The sequence below is a fragment of the Nicotiana tabacum genome, chromosome 23 (assembly GCF_000715075.1).
Source record: "Nicotiana tabacum cultivar K326 chromosome 23, ASM71507v2, whole genome shotgun sequence".
In the NCBI taxonomy this organism is placed as follows: Eukaryota; Viridiplantae; Streptophyta; class Magnoliopsida; order Solanales; family Solanaceae; genus Nicotiana; species Nicotiana tabacum.
In genome coordinates, this window is record NC_134102.1 from 140,510,551 (window position 1) to 140,531,248 (window position 20,698).

A 20,698-nucleotide genomic window follows, 5' to 3' on the forward strand; every position below is an offset into this window, starting at 1 on the left:
TGTATAAAGCCATTCTGGCCTGCTGCATGCGGGCAGCCCCGATCCATTTAATAATAACATATATAAAGCCAAATGGCCTGCTGCGTTGCGCAGCTCAATCCCATAAATATCCTCACAGTGGACAATTATTACTGAGGGTGAAATGTATATTTTAGAACAATTAATTCAACAGCATCACGACCCCATGGATCCTAAAATATCGGCACATAGCCTAAACATGATCTTTATTACTAGCCTCAGCATAATTCCTCTAACATGTGCCACATGTTCACATAATAACATGATTCTTTAATTTTACTACTTCACAGGATTTATTCAGACACACTTTCTGTGGTGCACGTCTACATTTTCGTCACCTATCGTGTGTGTCACCTCCAAACAATTCATATCATACCAAATTCGAGGATTCATACCCTCAGAACCAAGTTTAGAAATGTTACTTACCTCAAACTGTGTAATTCTTTATTCTGTTATGCCCTTACCACGAGAATTGATCTCTGAAAGCCTCGTATCTAGCCACAATTAATTCGATTCAGTCAATACCAATTATTGTAATTAATTCCATAAGGAAATATTAATTTTCCAAAAAACAAATCCGAAATTAACTCAAAAATTGTCTGTGGGGCCCATGTCTCGGAACCCGACAAAAGTTATAAAATATGAACGCCCATCCAACCACGAGTCCAACCATATAAATTTCACCAAATTCTGACATCAACTCGACCCTCAAATCTTCAATTAAAGTCTATAAAGATTTCTACCGTTTTCAACCCAATCTTTACCCATTTGAACTCAATAATCCTTCCATAAACCTTATTGGTATGTGTATGTATAAATAATACTCTAACACTCAAGAATCATACTTTTAATTACCCATTTTTACTCCAAACCCGAAATTGAAGAATTGGGGAAATAAATTCTTACCTCTTTGAAGTCCTAGCAAGATCCTTGTGAAATCTTCAAACCTTGAACAAGAATTGATGGATAAATGACTAAGTCTTCACTTTCTCTCTCTAAAATGTCAGATTTTAGCTCAAAAATGACTTAAACCTTCTCCCTACCCGGCCTTGGGGGTATTAAATGAGCTCATACGTGCGCGGCCGCGCACCTGGGCAAGTGGCCGCGCACCTAAGGCAGAAAGTCTCAAATATGCCCGGTCGTGCATCTGGGCGCGCATATGACACATGCCCAGTAAAATGGCCATAACTTTCTGTATACATATCCAAATGATGAACGGTTTAATGCATTGAAAACTAGACTCACAAAGCTTTAATTTGATAGGTTATACACCATATAACCCTTCATATCTTGATAGTTATGCTCGTTTGAAATTAGATTTTGTGCAAACTCACTTGAAACTTTATCCCATCATATAATTTTCAACTTTATCCCATCATAAAATACTTAAAAAGTTTTTTTCGGGGTGTTATAAAATCAGGGTAGTCCAGTTGTGCGCGTATGTATTCACATGTATTCGCACCATGTATTCATGAATATAGCAGCAAAAAGTGCCTAAAATCAGGACAGTCCAGCTGTATGCGCATGTATTCACATGTATTCGCGCTGCTGTATTCATGAATACAACAGTAAAAAGCGCCTAAAATCAGGGCCGTCCAGATGTACGCGCATGTATTCACATGTATTTGTACCATGTATTAATGAATACATCAGCAAAAAGCGCCTAAAATCAGGCAGTCCAGCTGTACGCGCATGTATTCACATGTATTCACGCTGTTGTATTCATGAATATAGCAGTAAAGAAATGCCTAAAATCAGGAAAGTTCAGCTGTATGCGCATGCATTCATATGTATTCGCGCCATGTATTCATGAATACAGTATCGTCAATCACCTTAAAAATAGGTATGTCCAGCTGTCTAAGAGATAGGAAAAACATAAATAGCGTATTTCATGCCTTATTTCATGCCTCAATGATAATATATACCATAAATACTTATTTTGCTATAAAATATAAAAGGTAGCTATAGAAAATAATATTTAAAAATTATTTTAATTTATAATAAATAGGGTGTATAACTTTGCTATAGGAGGTAAAATTTTCAATAAATTTCTAACCTAACTTGCCAATAACCCAAAGAAAATCAAGGGATCTTTTCGTTCCTAACAAAATTGTTCTAATTTTTTATATTACCCTCCCTAAACAAGGATTACTTACAAATTATATACATCACACCTTAAAAGGCTCTCAATCCATTATTAGTGCCTCCAATCAAGGAATTTAGTTACACCATTTTTCTTTTTTCTTTCCTCTCTCCCCTTTTCTCTCCAAAATATTGGGACCAAAGATACTCCCAACTGTCAACATTTTTCACAAAACAAATCAAGTAATTGCATATTTTGGGACGAATTTTAACAGACAGGAGTAAAAGTAAAATTGTCACGACCCGGAATTCCCACCTTCGGGACCGTGATTGCGCCTAACATTTTACTTGCTAGGCAAACCAGTGTTAGAGGATCTTTAAACCAATTTTAGTCAATTTCAATAACATAATCAATTAAACTAAATAGAAGCTAAAACTAAAATGCGGAATAACATAAAGCCATAATATCTGATACAATTCGGATCTGGAGCCACAACTCACGAGTTTCTAAGATTTGCTACAAACAGAGTCTGAACGAAATACAACTATTCTGAATGAAATGGAATAGTAAAATAAGGAAACTAGAAAGGGACTCCAAGGTCTGCGGACGCCAACAGATCTATCTTGAGTCTCCGATAAGCAAGTCCGGACAGCCGAGTCTCATGATCAGCTAGGGCCGGTACCAAAATATGCACAAGAAGTGCAGAGTGTAGTATGAGTACAACCGACTCCATGTACTCGTAAGTGTCGAGCCTAACCTCGACGAAGTAGTAGCGAGGCTATGACAAGACACCCGCATAATAAACCTATGCAGATAACAGTATATATACAAGAAAATAACAATAACAGCTAAACATGTACTATTGGGAGGGGGACATGCTAAAGGGGCACAAGATATAAGAGATACAGCAGAAATGATAACCAGAACAGTCAACATGCTTTTAACAAGTAAAAACAACTAAACACAATGAAGAAAATTGCACGGCATCACCCTTCGTGCTTTTACTCTCGACCTCACAATATAAATCAATAGATACGGCACGACATCGCCCTTCGTGCATTAACTCTCATAACATGGCACAGCATCACCCTTCGTGCATTAACACTCATAATATGGTACGGCATCACCCTTCGTGCATTAACACTCACAATATGGCAGAGCATCACCCTTCGTGCATTAACACTCTTCCTTACCACATAACAATGAACAAGTAATAACAGGGAGCTAGAATCAACAAGAACAGGCCTTAATTCAAAAATGGTCCCACAATACCAATCTCAACTTTGGAATCAATACTCAATTATCACAAAAGCCCGTAAACACCATAAGAACAATCATTTTAGTAAGTAACTAGTCTAAGCATAGATAACAAAGTCAACGTAAGCAATAAACTACAAGAAACAAGTCCCCACCCGCATGCTTTAATCTGACAACAACGCATAATTACTCGTCACTTCACATATACGTTGTACCCAACATCTAAACATGTAGCAAATAGACAAACAAGTCCTAATCCCTCAAGTCAAGGTTAACCACGATACTTACCTCGCTCCAAAAGTCCATTCAAAGCTCAATCACATCTTTGCCTTTCAAACAAGCCTCCGAACCAATAAAATTTAGAAAATTACCAATCAAATGATTCAAATTAAGCCTTAGGAACTACTCACGATAGCAAAGAATTCAATTTAGGTCATTATTGAAAAAGTCAACTCCCGAGCCCGCTTGGTCCAAACTCGAAATTCGGACTAAAACCCGATTATGCATTCACCCTCGAGCCCGATTATATAATTTATTTTGGAATCCGACCTCAATTTGAGATCTAAATCCCCATTTTACAAAAATTCCTAATTCTACCCAAACCCTCAATTTCCACTATGAAAATACAAGATTTTAGATTGAAATCTTAGGAAATGAAATGAAAAATTGAAAGAAACTAGTTTAGAATCACTTACCAATGATTTGGGGAAGAAGAGTTCTTTGAAAAATCGCCTCCAGGGTTTCTAAGTTTGAAATTTTGAGAGAATGAACAAAAATCCCATTTTTTCAGCTATTTGGTCAGTTGTAGATGTCGCAGAGGTCGCAAATGCGAAGCCTGACCTCGCTATTGCGAGGTCTAAGGCCTGCACCAGATTTGAAACACACCAGCACACTCCTAAGTCCAAATTTCACTCTGTAGCCTTAACTCACCCGAGCCCTCGGGGCTCTAAACCAATTATGCACACAAGTCTAAAAACATCATACGAACTTGCTTGCGCGATCAATTCGCCGAAATAACACTTAGAACTACGAATTGAGCATCAAATCAAGGAAATTTTCAAGAAAACTCATGAACTTCTAATTTCACAACCGGATGTCCGAATCACGTCAAACCAACTCCGTTTCTCACCAAATTTGACAGACAAGTCATAAATATAGTATTGGACCTATACCGGGTTTCGAAACCAAAATACGGATCCGATATCCAAAAAGTCAAACATTGGTCAAATATTTCAAAATCATTAAGCCTTTAACTTTCAAATTTCAACAAAGCGCGATAACTCGGGTTAGGGACTTCCGATTCGATTTCGGGCATACGCCCAAGTCTCAAATCACGATACGGACCCACCGGGACCGTCAAAATATGAATTCGGGTCTGTTTGCTTAAAACGTTGACCGAAGTCAACTCAAATGGATTTTAAGGCAAAATTTTCATATTTTCTCAGTTTTTAACATAAAAGCTTTCTGAAAAAATACCCAGAATGCGCACGCAAATTGAGAAAGGCCATAATGAGGTGTTTAAGGCTTCATAGCGCAGAACTAGGTTCTAAAATATAAGATGACCTATCGGGTCATCACAGAATTAGAATGCATGGAGTATAAAAATTTTCATTGTGACTTTATACCAAAGAAAAAAGTTCACTGTTGACAACACATATAGTATCTTACATTACTATCGAAATAAACTTTGCTTATTATATTATAGATATTATTGAAGAAGAATCACATGCAAATTAATAAAGCTTGCAAGTTTATTTATTAATTTTAAATTTTTTTATTAAAAAAAAATTGCACATTTTGCTTTTAGTTTTTGAACTGCATATTGCATAGTGTGAGCTGTTTTATATAGAAAGTTAAGGAAAATTTGGGACGGATTTTCGCAGGATCTAAAAGAAAACTTTTACTGAATCTAAACTTCATTGCATATTTATATTCAAACTAAACACATAAAATCTCTATCTCTAAGAACAATATATGGTACATCAACATACAAATTTAAAATAAATTTCGTACAAATTTAATATAAATTTGAATATCTATAACAACATACATAGTAAAAATAAATTTCATACAACTAATTATATATTATACAACTTATTTATAACTTATCTACAACTTTCATACATTATTTCTAACCAGTTAAATATAACTACAATATCATACAACTTAAATACACTTTTTATACAATATGTCTTTTGTATATATTTTGTATCTGATTTGTATATATTTTTGTCTGTGGTGTGCGCTTTTTCCTCTCTAAAATTTCAATCAAAATTTACTCTTTTAATACAATTTTGATACATATCAACAACTTTATATAAAAAGATAGTATTGATAACTTAAATACAAATTTTATACAATGATTCATACATTATACAATTATTTTTCAACTTTCATACAACATTCAAGTAAAAAAATATATAACTACAACAAAATACAATATACATACAATTATAATACAACTTTACTTCTTATTCTAGTTTCAATCTGAAATTCAGCCAAAATCAAGTCTAATCTTCACCAAAACACCCTCAAAATTGAGATATAAACTCCAAACAATATTTTCAATTATTTACAACAACACCCAATCCAAACAAATAATTATTTTTAAAAACCCATATTCGATTTCAAAGCTTCAAAGCTTTTTAATGGTGGAGAGTCAAATACCTTTAAAATTTATTGATTGCCAATTTCAATTTGAACACCAATTGTACAACATGAAAAGAAATTGCTAAGTTAAAACGATTGAAATCCATTGATGAATTCTATTAAAACTCTATACAACAAGAAAGCATAAAAAAATAGACAACATCAAATGAAGAAAAATTGGGGAAAAAAACATAGAAGGAGAATAGAGAGACGAAGAGAGATAGAGAGATAGAGATAGAGAAAGAGAGGGGGCAAGTATAAATGGATAAGAAAATAACTGATATTCCTTATTTAATTTCTAATATAAAGGGATACTCATTTAAAACTTATTTATATATAATTGGTAAATTGTATATGACCATGTAATTAAATTGAAACTTGAGTAGAGAAAGTAATAAAGTTTCAAATAGTGTATAGGAAGGTAAAAATCCCTTGAATCAATAGCATAGGTCCAACAAGCTAACTTCAAACCTCACCCTACCCGTGACGGGTTCATATTTTCTCACCCCCACCCCCACCCCCACCCCCACACACCAAAAAAATAAAGGAAAGGGAATAGGAGAAAAGAAAAGAATATTCTTGCAAAATGCTAAAGAAAAAAAAAGAAGAAGAAAGTTTGTCCTTTTGGTCCACTAAATATCAACAAATTCTTAATTTGGTCCTTGTAATTTCTGATTAGACATATTTAACTTTCAATTTATTGATAATTCTATTCGACCCACTTTTTACCTATAAGGTTGGGTTTACCTATGTTCCTAGACAATCAAAGTATCAAAATACTCCAATAGCAAAGTTACTCTTTCAGAGATACACATATAGAGAATGGCAAACAACAACAAATATTATTTTAAGGTAAAGGAAAAGAGAGTTGGACTCTTTGACGATTGGGCTGGTTAGCAAACCAGGCCCAGTAGGGTTTAGATCAACAGCGGCAGACTCCAATATTCAGGAAAGTCAACCCAGGTCTGGAACTTGGGCCAGAGTTCCAAACAGACTCAGCAGGCCCACTTATTGTAATGTTACTCCATATTTAAAAGTAATATACTTCAAAACAGTCTAAATAAAATGTATTTCCTATATAAACTATGAATGGATAAATGCAAAATTTAGTTTAATTGAGAGTTAAATGTGCTTTGCCAAATATTACAATAATCAAACTTAAAATTTACCAATAATTAAAGGACTAAAAGGGCTATTACTCCTTCCGTCCCATTCTATATAATGCAATAAAATCATATCATTAAGTACAAAATTAGTAACATTATATTTCGTCTAAATATAAAATATATCAGTAGACTGAAAGGAAAGTGAATAACCTAAATTAGGACAAAGTAAACATTAAGGAACATCACTTTTTTGTGTCATTCATAGAGGAAAGAGACAGAACCATCAATTGTTTGTACAATCGAAAACGACAGTTGAGCGCCAACGTTCCACCTCCTTCTCCAACTTCCTGCACACAACACCCCCCCCTTTGGCTGTTTGAGATAGAGGCAAAGGTGGGTTCTAGCAAATCTCAGCAAATGGCAACCGGAAATGGCATTTTAACCACTACTAAGGTCGGATCTTGTTCAACCCTTCTGTCATTTTCACTAAAGATTCAATCTTTTTTTATGTTTCTGGCATTTCCCCCCCTAAAGATTGCAGCTTTTTTGTATTCCTTGCATTTTTATTATAAAGATTGTATCTTTTTTATGTTCGTGGTATTTTATTCTCTGTTTTTGATTGATCCAGCTTGCTGGCAAAAGGGTATTTTGAATTTGTATACCTTGAGATGTGTCTTGAGTTGTAAAGAAAATGCTACTATGTGGATATTCCACTTTGCTATATCTTTTTTGCAAAAATTGAGGGTAGGTTGTCCATTTTTCTATTCAGAGGTTTTGTTTGTAAAGCAAATGTTGCTATTTGGATAGTCTTTTTAATTTTTTTTATATGTAAACACCGCCCCCCCCCCCCCCCAAAAAAAAAAAAAAAAAAAAAAAAAAACAGCAGAAATCATGCATCCAAGAGCATAGAGTAGCCATTGTCAACTATGCTTCTTGGGCGACTCGAATACCAACCTTATGGTTTGAGGTAGAGGATCATTACGATTAGGCTCATCCCTCATTTTGTCAGTTGCTACATAGATGTTTCATTAGGCTTAAGAGTTTTTTTGTGAACAATGTATTAGATAACGGTTATCAATCAATAGGATAATATGATTGATGAATGCAATGTCCCTCCATGTACAAATATTTTGATTAGGAGAGTAAATAGTAACTCGGAGTATCATTTGATATGGGAATTACCTTTGATATTCTTTTTCCTTAAATCTTGCTTTTGGTTCTAGTTCATTATAAGCATCCTTATCAACCATAAATATAATTCATACCAAAGAATTTAATTGAAGTTGGTGAACTTTGTTAAGCAGTTCACTTCATTTCCAGTGAAACTTTTGATGGCAATGTTAAACAAATATTTTACGAGATGCTTAAGAAAACAGAAGAATGCTGAAGAACCTTGAATTTGAACCCCAGGAGATAACCTAAAACATGAATTTGAAGTTTGGTATACTTATAATTTTCTTTATAACTCATATGAGTGCTTAAATAGGGGGAGACGTGAGATTGTCTCTAGAGACACGAGATTGTCTCTAGAGACACGACTATCTGTGGAAACGTTATTAGTGTTATTTGTAGAGTAAGACCATTTGGGACAAGAACCACTGGTTAGAGCAAAACCAACCTTCTTGAAGTTGGACACTCATATTCAAATTCATGGTTTTGACACTTGGAATGTTGAGGTTAATACTCATCATCTTCCCTTTGTACAAGTTACATAATGGAGTTGATCTTGCTAGGACTATTCCGAGCTGGATGACTTCAGATGGCTTAGTGCTATTGTAGATGTATGGCTAGTCAAATGTAGAAAATACTATGGTTACAATAGTCTACTTATATATGCAACACTTGTCATGATCTTCACCGGCGTTGTTTCCTGATTGTGTTTTGCAGGGTCAAGAAGAGCAAAATATATTAATCTCAGAGAGGGAAATTTTTGACCTATGTGGACCTCTGCATCTAACTGCTATTGACTGGTGTGTAAGTTCTTTGCCAATTTTTTTAAAAGTTAAATAGAGGTTTTGCATATATAAAGGTGATGGAATTATCAGAGATGTAATATAGGAAAAACTTCTAGTTATATATGGAACACTGAATGTAACTAAAGTGACATTAGTGAAACCCATGACAAATAGTGTACTGAATATTGAAGCAGCATTACACAAGTTTCCCTAGTCTTGGCTTTCTAAGTTATCATGCTAGTCTTGAAGAAAGTATTATGCTGCTTTTTCATGAACGATAAAGGCAAAAACTAAATTTTGGACCAGTAAGGAGTTGGGCATAGATTGTCAGGTGCAATATTATTCATTTTAGCAGGATACAAGAGTGTTGTGCTCTTCGGTTTTAGATCTGCTTTGCACTAAGTGTCTATTTTAAAAATGCCAATAATATCAAAATAATAGCATATAAGTGTCACGACCCAAACCGATGGACCGCGACGGGCACCCGGTACCTTACTCAACCGAGTACCAACGTAACGTATCTTTCTTATTACTTCATCATATAAACGTGACATACGGGCCTAATAGGCCAACATGATTATTTATAAACTCAAAACATAGGCCGACAAGGCCGTACAATCTTTCACGTACACGACATATGTCTACAAGCCTCTAAGAGTACATAATTGTCATAAAGGTCGGGACAGAGCCCCGCCATACCAAACCATACACATCTAAATCATACTGACCAAACAAGCAACTCCGTAGCAAATGGAGTGCACCAATATCTTCTGCTGAGCTGATCGCCTACTTGGAGGACTCTCGACCTGTCTATCGAGACCTGTGGGCATGAAACGCAGCGTCCCCAGGCAAAAGGGACGTCAGTACAAATAATGTACCGAGTATGTAAGGAATGAAAATCCGTAAATAATAGACATGAGAGAAACATGGAGTAAAAGACTCGACATGTACGTCTGCATAGCTCTGTGAATCATTTCATTTTTATAATGTCATGCATATGCGTATAAATGTCATACCATGCATTGGTATATGCGTTCATAACATCATCAAGCCTCTGAGGGCATCCCATCATATCATTTCGGCCACTACGTATACCAGCTGATCAACGTATACCAGCTGATCAGGTGGTGGTGTGTATATAACGCCATAACCTTTTCCCATTTACATATAATATATGCGTATATAACGGCATCTGGTCATGGGTCAATGTACATGTATAGATGCATGAAATGCATAAGAAATACGTTAATAAGATTTTCTCAGAATGTCATAAAAATAATATGCCTGTCGGATAAATTTTATCAAATCCGTATTTTTCTGAGACCCATGAACAGAAGATATAATAATAATTCACATGGGGAATCAAGAATATAGACACCCCTAATTTTTCTATGAATAGAGTCATTTATGGAAATTGTGCATTTGCTCGTTTCGTTCGTGTCGTATAGATCATGCCAAAAGAAAGAAGGGATAACCTTAACATACCTGGAGTAGGGAAAAATCCGTATGATATTCTTGGAAAAGGTTGCACCGTACTCTCTTAGAATCACAAAATCTCGCGTTGCTAATGTGCTAAGAAATTTCGTCGGAATTGTTTTGTTGCAAGAATTTTGTTGAAAGCTTGTCGGATGGAGTTCTAGCGTCTGGTTTGGAAATGTCTTGAGTTTGAATTAGAAGGAAATCAAACTTGGAATGTCTTATGAGACCAACTTGTAAGAATTTCTAACGTTTTTGATTATAGTACTTTTGTATACAAATTCTAAGGAATTAAGTGTCTTTTAACTATCAATTAGGTTGCCACCTAATCAAAAGTGGCTAAGAGTCACTTATTTAGAAAGTGGCTTGTTGCCACGTTCCTTTTCCTTGCTTATCTTTAAAGACTTAGTTAATTAGTATTATCTTATTTAACTAATTAATCTTTCATTAACCGATAATTAACTAATTATTTACATAATTAAGAATTATCTCAAATCACTTAAATACTACTCACTTTTAGCATACCTTATACACCTTACTATCATGGTCATGTGGTACCTTGTAGGTACTACTCCATAAATACCGGGCATTATAGCTCGGACCGTATTTTATTCCAAAATGTCAAACTTCGATGAAATTCATTTTTTTCGATTTGCTTACCCTGTCACCTTCACCAATTTACTCATCACTTGTTTGAAATAGCATAATATTTGTAACCTCAAAATAATCTTATTCCCGAGCTTGCGTCGATTAACTTACGACGAAACTTTAATGTCCGAAAATGCGGGATGTAACATCCCATTCCCGAGCATTCATTAATTCACTTATGGCATACTTTCATGTACGAAAATATGGGGTGTAACATCATTCCCCCCTTTGGAACATTCGTCCTCGAATGTTGACTGATGCACTTATCATTACCATATCCTATAGTTCTTGTGATACTTTAGTACTATTCTTGCCATCTTGGCAACTGTTCTGTGAATAAATCCAAAGGCCAGAGCATTCCCCTCTTTAGGCTTCTTTCTCACACCACGACTCGTGGTCGGATTCCTTCCAATCTTGTAACTATTGCTATCTTTTATCATGCAGCCTGTACGACTCTGACTTTGTAAGTGCACCTATGCGATTCTTCTCTTCTTTTTCCTCCGGCTTTTAGCCAATCTCTAGGGCTTACTTTGCAAACATATGCCGAGCTTGACAGGATATCCCTCTGGGCATCTATAGGTATACTGAAGTTCTTTACTCGGTACTTTGTCGAACTTACGAATATTGCTATATCTTATTTCATAGGCCCGGTTATCTATCCGCATGACTTTACTGCATCTAAATAGGTCATAATATACCATAACTCTTACCTCGATTTATCGTTACTGAGGTCTGCTACCAAACTCCAGGTTACGATCGTTGCTTATCCCATATGTATAAATCTATGTCCTTTAATGCTTCCTCATTACTGTTCATCTTAAGAATGACGGCCTAATCTTACCTCATACTTTGTGACTTTTGTCCATCCATTGTTGGTTCACCTTAATGTTGATGTATCAACTACCACTGATAACTTGATCTCTTATGTAACACTGCCGCTAGGGCTCACGTCTCATCAGGGACATCTGGAGTAATTAGATTGATCCACCTAGGGGCGATACTATACTTCCATAACCGTATTTTATAGCATCCCAATATGACTCACCTTACATGTGTATTTTAATCCCGCACAATTCATGACATCCTCTTCAAGTCATTACTCAATCGAAGGCCCAAACGTCATCCTTTATCTATCACAATCACACCCTCATTATACTATCAGGGCGGCATTCCATCTCTAGATGCTATTAGTCTTAGACTCTTTTGAGTTCATTCAGGCTATACTGAGCTTTACATAACTTAGAGAAACCATCAGCTCTCTTATTTTTATGAGCTTAATCTCGAGGACTTATCCATTCTCGTCACCTTCTTACTTGTCCTTTCTCATCCTTACTCCTGTCATAAAACTTCGTCGCTTTACTATACTTTAGCCTGCGACCTCTACGTATCTATTTATACTATTCGCAACCTTCTTTCAACTTGCTTGCATCATAGATTTTCTTATGTTATTCCGGAACATCAAGTGAGACATCACATTGTCTCAAACTCTTCTTTACTCTTTTAGCTAGACCTCTCGATATTTAAAAACCATAGGTTGGAAGATATGCCACTGACGACGCCGCTATCATTCCTGGATACTGAATCCTAGTGCTTTTAGCCTTCTATTCGAAGCATGGACTATTCTCAACCTTCTGCTTTTGAGTATCTTGTACGTTGTTCACCTTTACCTTACTTGCCTTAAAAATCTTACATTACATCTTCTACCTCTTTCATGACCTCCCTTCCACATAGGTATGATTCACATCCACAACTTGAAGCTCTATTATAATACTCGCACCTCCTTACACAATCCGGTGAGAGCTTCATACTGACTTCTCATGAGGTTGATACCCTTCTAACTGGCTTTATCATGGGGTCATTATAGAATATGGTTGTTGTACTCTCTTGTACCTCTAATATTAAGAGCGATTCTGCAATGTTCTTAATACGATTTCTATAATTGTCTGGGGCCAATAATCAGACTCATGATTCACTTGGTTGATGTAACTCTTTAGTTTCCTCTTCCTTCTGATCAACCTTTATGTAGGCTTAAGCTATCTTCCGATCTGCGGCTCATGGAATTTAGTTATTACTTTAGCCTTTCATGGATGCTATGGAAAACCATGATACAATCTTGTAATGATTCAATCCTTTGTCTATGACCTGGACCCAATTCCTTTTTTTTAACTCATACCGGAGTCTTTTACGGCTGATCATTAATCGAATAATTCCTTTCGTTCTATTTGAACTTTCTTCAAATGTAAGCAATTGCCTTTCCTGGTCTTTTTGCCTCCTTGTTGCGTGCATACTTAGCTTATCTGAGCTTAGGTTGAAGCCTTCTTCCTTACTTCCTCAACTAGTCTTTCATTGTAGTATTTAGGGAGGATCCTCTGACTCTTGTAAAGCTGTGAGTTTATTGCATTGCATACTCGACAGACCTTTTGATGTCCTTTCTTGCCTATAATTATCCGTAGTTACTTACTTCTACCCCCTTGTGCTTTGGTTGCTTCGAAACTTGATATTTTGACTGACTTCCCAGTAGCACTCTCTTTTATCTCCGTAACACTCATATGGTACCTTTAACTACCCCAACTCCTATCTAAATATTTTTCAATGATCACGATGTCATAACTGCGAGGCTGAATTCACTATATTGGGTTTTACTATGTTTATTTTACACGATTTGCTGACTCGTCTGTAACCTCCTGTTTAGCCATAACTAGTAGCCATAACTAGGCTCTTCCTGATCAATTACTAACTACTCGTTGGCCCATTCTCATCTCAATATTCCGCGTAATCTTTCTCGGGTTATTTCCTTTGTCTTAACTTACGTCTCGCACTGGCTCCTTATTTATTAATAACAGCTCGGGCAGGAACCCTTACTTCCTCTCCTTGACGTCGTGCTTGCACAATATTCTGGAATCGTAGCATATCTGCAGGATATGGGTAAATGCCATCTCATTCCTTTTTCATTTTTATCGCATTCTTCCTTTACCATTCCATAGTCACTAGAACCACTTAATTCCGACTTAATGCCACATCACTCCATATTATTCCCTCATTTAGGGGAGTACTAAGAGCTGAAGCCACGAGGATCTACCTGTAGATGTTTTACCTCTTCATCTTTGGCATCTTCTCATATCATCGATGACCCTTACTCGCCTTGCAGTAATCCTTCTGTATCAAAGATAATAAAATTCCTTACTCACGAGGGTGACACTTAGCATAACTGGCACATACAGTCCCTTAAGCTTAACTTTGCTTACATTGCTTGCTTTAGCGAAACGTCTTCCTGAATGACCATTCTCTGAATTTCTCATGAATCTTCTTCTGTTGTCCATTCTATTATCGCCGGAACGCAATCTGAAATCCTCATGATGCCGACCATTATCAATTCACTCAGTCCCTAATTCATGTTTAGTTTATCTTGTTCGCCAGCCCATACTGATTTCTATTATTCTGGGGTCTAACTTTTCCTTCTGGTAGTCGCGTTAGAGTCACGAACTTATTTCTCGAAATGAGGATATGGCTTTATGGCCTATACTCTTTTGTTGTCTCAAGGCCTGTCACCTCTTGTCTTTTCTTTCACTTGACAATAGACTCTGTAATACTGTCATATTTTTTATCTACCGTTGTCATCCATGTACCACATTTTACTCATACTGCTTTATTAACTCTCTTCTTATTTTTCTGCTAACATTTCTGTCTATCACTTTATTCTAAAAACTCGAACAAAACAGTCTTTTGCTTTTAGCCCCTCTTGCTCCATCCATTGGCTCCTCGAATTGCCTAACATTCTCTTTCTACCAGGGATGAGAGCCATACTAAGGTAATATTTATCTCTTCCAGGCTTCCAGTGCTTATCTTTGTAGTACTCATATCTAGCTGTACTATTTTAGGGTGCACCATTGAGGTGACTCACAAGGAGATCCATTACCACGTTTGCTCTATCCTTCGGAAACGTCAACTAACTCTACCAATCCATCCACTATTTTGGGTTACTTTATCCCCAGCCAGATCCTGATAACTCGTCCATCTCTTAAACTATGTCTGTTAGCTCCCATAGGGCATAACTGAGATCGGTGTGGCCGATTGTACATACATCTGTCAGTGTCGAAGGTAACTCAAAATGCTTATATCTCCCTTCCTGAATGGTAAATAATAATAATCTTTATTAACTGGATACCTCGTACCCTTTTTCATCATGCTTCTTTTACTTCTTTAAACTTGTATCTACCTTCCGATTCTGTTATTCCTTTTTACCGTAAAAGTGGATAAGTATTCTTGCCTTAAAACACCTTGTCAAGAACCTTACACCTTTTAGTACACGCATGGTCTGCTGAAGATCTCACATTTACTCATCACAAGCATAATGCAAAAATCGAGTTCCTCTGACTTAACACTTCCACGACTATATCTCCTACCGACCATCTTTCTGAATGTAGGCATCGTTGTATTACGAATAAGATAGAGTTTAGGAAATTGAGTTCTTACAACTGAGCTCTACCACACGATCTAGAGTAAGAAGAAAGAGTGACAGTCCTAAATGCCCTGTAGCCTCCTGCTTATAAGTGTGGTGCACAACACACCCATAAACAAGACTCTACTAGACACGGCTTGTAGACTCCCTAGGACAGAACTGCTCTAATACCACTTTTGTCACGACCTAAACCGATGGGCCGCGATGGGCAACCGGTACCTTACTCAACCGAGTACCAACGTAACGTATCTTTCTTATTACTTCATCATATACACGTGACATCCGGGCCTAATAGGCTAACATGATCATTTATAAACTCAAAACATAGGCCGACAAGGCCGTACAATCTTTCACGCACACGACATATGCCTACAAGCCTTTAAGAGTACATAATTGTCATAAAGGTCGGGACAGAGCCCTGCCATACCAAACCATACACATCTAAATCATACTGACCAAACAAGCAACACCGGAGCAAATGGAGTGCACCAATATCTTCTGCTGAGCTGATCGCCTACTTGGAGGACTCTCGACCTGTCTATCGAGACCTGTGGGCATGAAACGCAGCGTCCCCAGGCAAAAGGGACGTCAGTACAAATAATGTACCGAGTATGTAAGGAATGAAAATCAGTAAATAATAGACATGAGAGAAACATGGAGTAAAAGACTCGACATGTACGTCTGCATAGCTCTGTGAATCATTTCATTTTTATAATGTCATGCATATGCGTATAAATGTCATACCATGCATTGGTATATGCGTTCATAACATCATCAAGCCTCTGAGGGCATCCCATCATATCATTTCGGCCACTACGTATACCAGCTGATCAACGTATACCAGCTGATCAGGTGGTGGTGTGTATATAACGCCATAACCTTTTCCCATTTACATATAATATATGCGTATATAACGGCATCTGGTCATGGGTCAATGTACATGTATAGATGCATGAAATGCATAAGAAATACGTTAATAAGATTTTCTCAGAATGTCATAAAAATAATATGCCTGTCGGATAAATTTTATCAAATCCGTATTTTTCTGAGACCCATGAACAGAAGATATAATAATAATTCACATGGGGAATCAAGAATATAGACATCCCTAATTTTTCTATGAATAGAGTCATTTATGGAAATTGTGCATTTGCTCGTTTCGTTCGTGTTGTATAGATCATGCCAAAAGAAAGAAGGGATAACCTTAACATACCTGGAGTATGGAAAAATCCGTATGATATTCTTGGAAAAAGTTGCACCGTACTCTCTTAGAATCACAAAATCTCGCGTTGCTAATATGCTAAGAAATTTCGTCGGAATTGTTTTGTTGCAAGAATTTTGTTGAAAGCTTGTCGGATGGAGTTCTAGCGTCTGGTTTGGAAATGTCTTGAGTTTGAATTAGAAGGAAATCAAACTTGGAATGTCTTATGAGACCAACTTGTAAGAATTTCTAACGTTTTTGATTATAGTACTTTTGTATACAAATTCTAAGGAATTAAGTGTCTTTTAACTATCAATTAGGTTGCCACCTAATCAAAAGTGGGTAAGAGTCACTTATTTGGAAAGTGGCTTGCTGCCACGTTCCTTTTCCTTGCTTATCTTTAAAGACTTAGTTAATTAGTATTATCTTATTTAACTAATTAATCCTCCATTAACTAATAATTAACCAATTATACACATAATTAAGAATTATCTCAAATCACTTAAATACTACTCATTTTAAGCACACCTTATACACCTCACTATCATGGTCATGTGGTACCTTTTATGGCACTAGTCCATAAATAACGGACATATTATAGCTCGGACTGTATTTTATTCCAAAATGTCAAACTTCGACGAAATTCATTTTTTTCGATTTGCTTACCCTCTCACCTTCACCAATTTACTCATCACTTGTTTGAAATAGCATAATATTTGTAACCTCAAAATAATCTTATTCCCGAGCTTGCGTCGATTAACTTACGACGAAATTTTAATGTCCGAAAATGTGGGATGTAACATCCCATTCCCGAGCATTCATTAATTCACTTATGGCATACTTTCATGTACGAAAATATGGGTTGTAACATGAAGATGTCGAAACATCAAATGGCTTGATTCATACTCAAATTACTACCTCCATTCTAGATTGATTCTGAACTTTTCCTTTATGGGATGTCATAGAAAATCCCCTTTATAATAATAGATTTTCTCTCCATATTTTACCCTTTTGCAAGATGTTTATCTCAAATATGAATAAATAAGGGTAGATCTGTTTCTCAAAAAGTAAATAAATAAGGGTAGATCTATCTAATCTAGCGTCGGAATGAGGGTATACAACATTCTTTCCCTGTGCGCATAGTCAAAGGAGAAAGTTGGTTTGGGATGGACGGGGTGATTTTGCCTTTATGGCCCTGCATCTACCAAGTGAGAAGAGAGAGGCAAGTTCTCTTTAAGGATTTGAAGATGTCATGCCTGCAAGCGCCTAAATTAGCATGATATTGTTAATAGAATGGGTGGTGTACCAGTCCTCTTTCAGCAACAAGTTTCCTTGATCTTTCACCCGATAAACAAAATAGATGCACGCAGGAAAAAAGAATGGAGGAGCTGAAATTAGCTTTAACTCTGCATTCTTTTCTTATCTTTTCCAAATTATGAAGCTTAATGCTATTGTTTTGGGCAAGACTTCTCAGGACTACTCGCTCTAATCCTGCCCGACACTTCTCTTGCTTGAAAGTTGACTACTGGTGACATTTATTTGCTACCTAATGCAGGGAAAATGTTGCTCATCGACGATCAGTGGCTGCGAGTTTGGTTCAGGGTGTCTACATCCTAGAGCGAGACCGGCAAGAAAAGCGGCAGGAAGCTCAAGCTTTTGCTCCTCCGTGGTGGAAATATTTCCAATTTCAGTTATATCGCGTGCTTGTTGATGATGTTGATTCCTGCATTTTTGGTGCTATATATAAATTCGCACCCTCAAAATCTTATGATGATGGTTCCAAAGATAAAAGCCCGCAGTTTGTTATTGCTTTCCGTGGGACCTTAACCAAAGGTGAAGCATTTACACGAGATTTAGAATTGGATGTCCACATAATCAGAAATGGACTTCATCAGACATCTCGCTTTGAAACAGCCATTCAAGCTGTTCGACATGTGGTTGCCACATTTGGAAGCTCAAATATCTGGCTAACCGGTCATTCATTAGGAGCTGCAATGGCAATGCTTGCTGGAAAAACGATGGCAAAGACCGGTGTATTTGTAGATGCATTTTTGTTTAATCCACCATTCTTGGCGGCTCCAATAGAAAGAATTAAACACGAAAAAGTGAAACACGGGATCAGATTTGCAACCAGTGTTATAACAGCCGGACTTGCTTTTGCTGCAAAGACTAAAAATGTGAATACTCGATCTGGAGATACATTCGTTGCATTATCTGCATGGACACCATGCCTATATGTGAACCCGTCTGATCCTATCTGCGCAGAATACATTGGCTACTTTCAACACAGGGAAAGGATGGATACGATGGGAGCAGGAATTATTGAGAAGGTAGCAACCCAACACTCGATTGGTGGTCTTGTCATGAATTTCATGGGGAAGGAATGTGATGAGCCGCTGCACCTTATTCCATCAGCCAATTTAACTGTTAATGTGACTCCTTCGTCGGACTTCAAAGAAGCTCATGGAATTCACCAATGGTGGAAACCTGATCTAGTTGTTGAGTCCAAGAAACACCAGTTCACATAATAAATGGTTCAAAACAAAAACCACTACTGCACTTGACAGATGATATGTTTGTCTAATTTGTTCCTCTCCTAGGGTATATTTATAGTTGCGCCATAGCTTCTCCTGTACTGGTGCGAACGTTGTTTTAGAGATGCATTGTTACCTTCAATTTCTGTTTTGTTCATTCATGTTTCTATATTTTGGTGAATCCATCTACCTGTAATGCATAATATCACATTTAGAGAGAATTTATGTGAGCTAATTTTGAGTTATTTGTTTTTCACCTTCCACAATCTTGTATGTTCAAGCGAATTCTCATGAGATTCGTAATGAGGAATTGACTCGGAAAATTCCTAACACAGTTTGAAATATATTACTTATTAGACCTTTTGGAAAAAAACAACTCCAGTAAAACTAATACTCCTCCGTTTCAAATTCAAATTAAATGATCTACTTTTTTTTTTTTTAGTGTGTTTCAAAATAAATGATACATTTTTAAATTTAAAAATAGTTCAACTTTAAATTCTTTATTTTATCCATTTTATACTTAATGAGAAACTTTTATAATCATAAAAATAGCATGGTCCATAAAACTTTTACCCCTTAAACTTTTAAGATCACAAATTTTAAATTTTTTTTTTTTAAATTTCGTGCCGAATCAAACGGGAGTTTAACTAAGTATAAATAATCATTCTCAGCCTTATATCGACTGTCTCAGTTATATTTTACTCAAATATAACTGAGTAAAATATAGAGTGCACATGAAAAAGGAGTTCCTTACAAACACCAATCCCAAGGAACCTAACCCCACATGGAAAATGAAATGAAATGAAAGTGTTGCAGAAAGGACTTCGCCAATAATGTCACTTTGTTTGAAGACGCGCCCCATTTTTCCTGTGCGGCTTGTACCCGCTAGCCACTTTCCACTACTCGGTCTCTGTGCCCACTTATCAAATCACTCACCATTTATTTTTAGAGATTAGAGCCCGTTTGGACATAATTTTGTTTTTTTTAACTATAAATTTTTTAATTTTGACTTGAATATAAATTTTGAAATTTTTGAAAAATTTTAAAAAAATCTAAAAAATTATTTTTCAAAATTAACTCAAATCACTCACAAAACTTCAAAAACAATCCAAAATAATATTCATGTCCAAACACAACTCTAATTTTCAAATATTATTTTCACTTAAATTTTTTTTTACTTTTTTTTTTTAAAATTTTATAATTCTTATGTTCAAATGCCCACTAAGTAGTCTAATTAAGTTGGATTTGAGTCAAATAAGTCTTCCTTTTGAAATATTTCATTGTCTCGAGATTTGAATTCGAAAACTTTGAT

General features: G+C 36.2%; 1 protein-coding gene across 1 annotated transcript; it reads left to right on the forward strand.

The window, feature by feature from the left end:
* Positions 1-7,317: 7,317 nt before the first annotated feature.
* On the forward strand, positions 7,318-19,642 carry LOC107827455 (GDSL esterase/lipase At4g10955). Its single transcript, XM_016654593.2, has 3 exons — positions 7,318-7,566; positions 9,001-9,083; positions 18,408-19,642. Exons 1-3 carry the CDS (start codon positions 7,531-7,533, stop codon positions 19,378-19,380), a joined length of 1,092 nt encoding a protein of 363 aa, XP_016510079.1. The 5' UTR covers positions 7,318-7,530; the 3' UTR covers positions 19,381-19,642.
* Positions 19,643-20,698: the final 1,056 nt, after the last annotated feature.

Bases quoted from the DNA above. Each gene is read 5' to 3' on its own strand.
- LOC107827455 (XM_016654593.2), top strand. From the start codon at position 7,531: ATGGCAACCGGAAATGGCATTTTAACCACTACTAAG. The intron at 7,567-9,000 runs GTCGGATCTTGT...TGTGTTTTGCAG, and splicing joins GCATTTTAACCACTACTAAG to GGTCAAGAAGAGCAAAATAT. The intron at 9,084-18,407 runs GTGTGTAAGTTC...TACCTAATGCAG, and splicing joins CATCTAACTGCTATTGACTG to GGAAAATGTTGCTCATCGAC.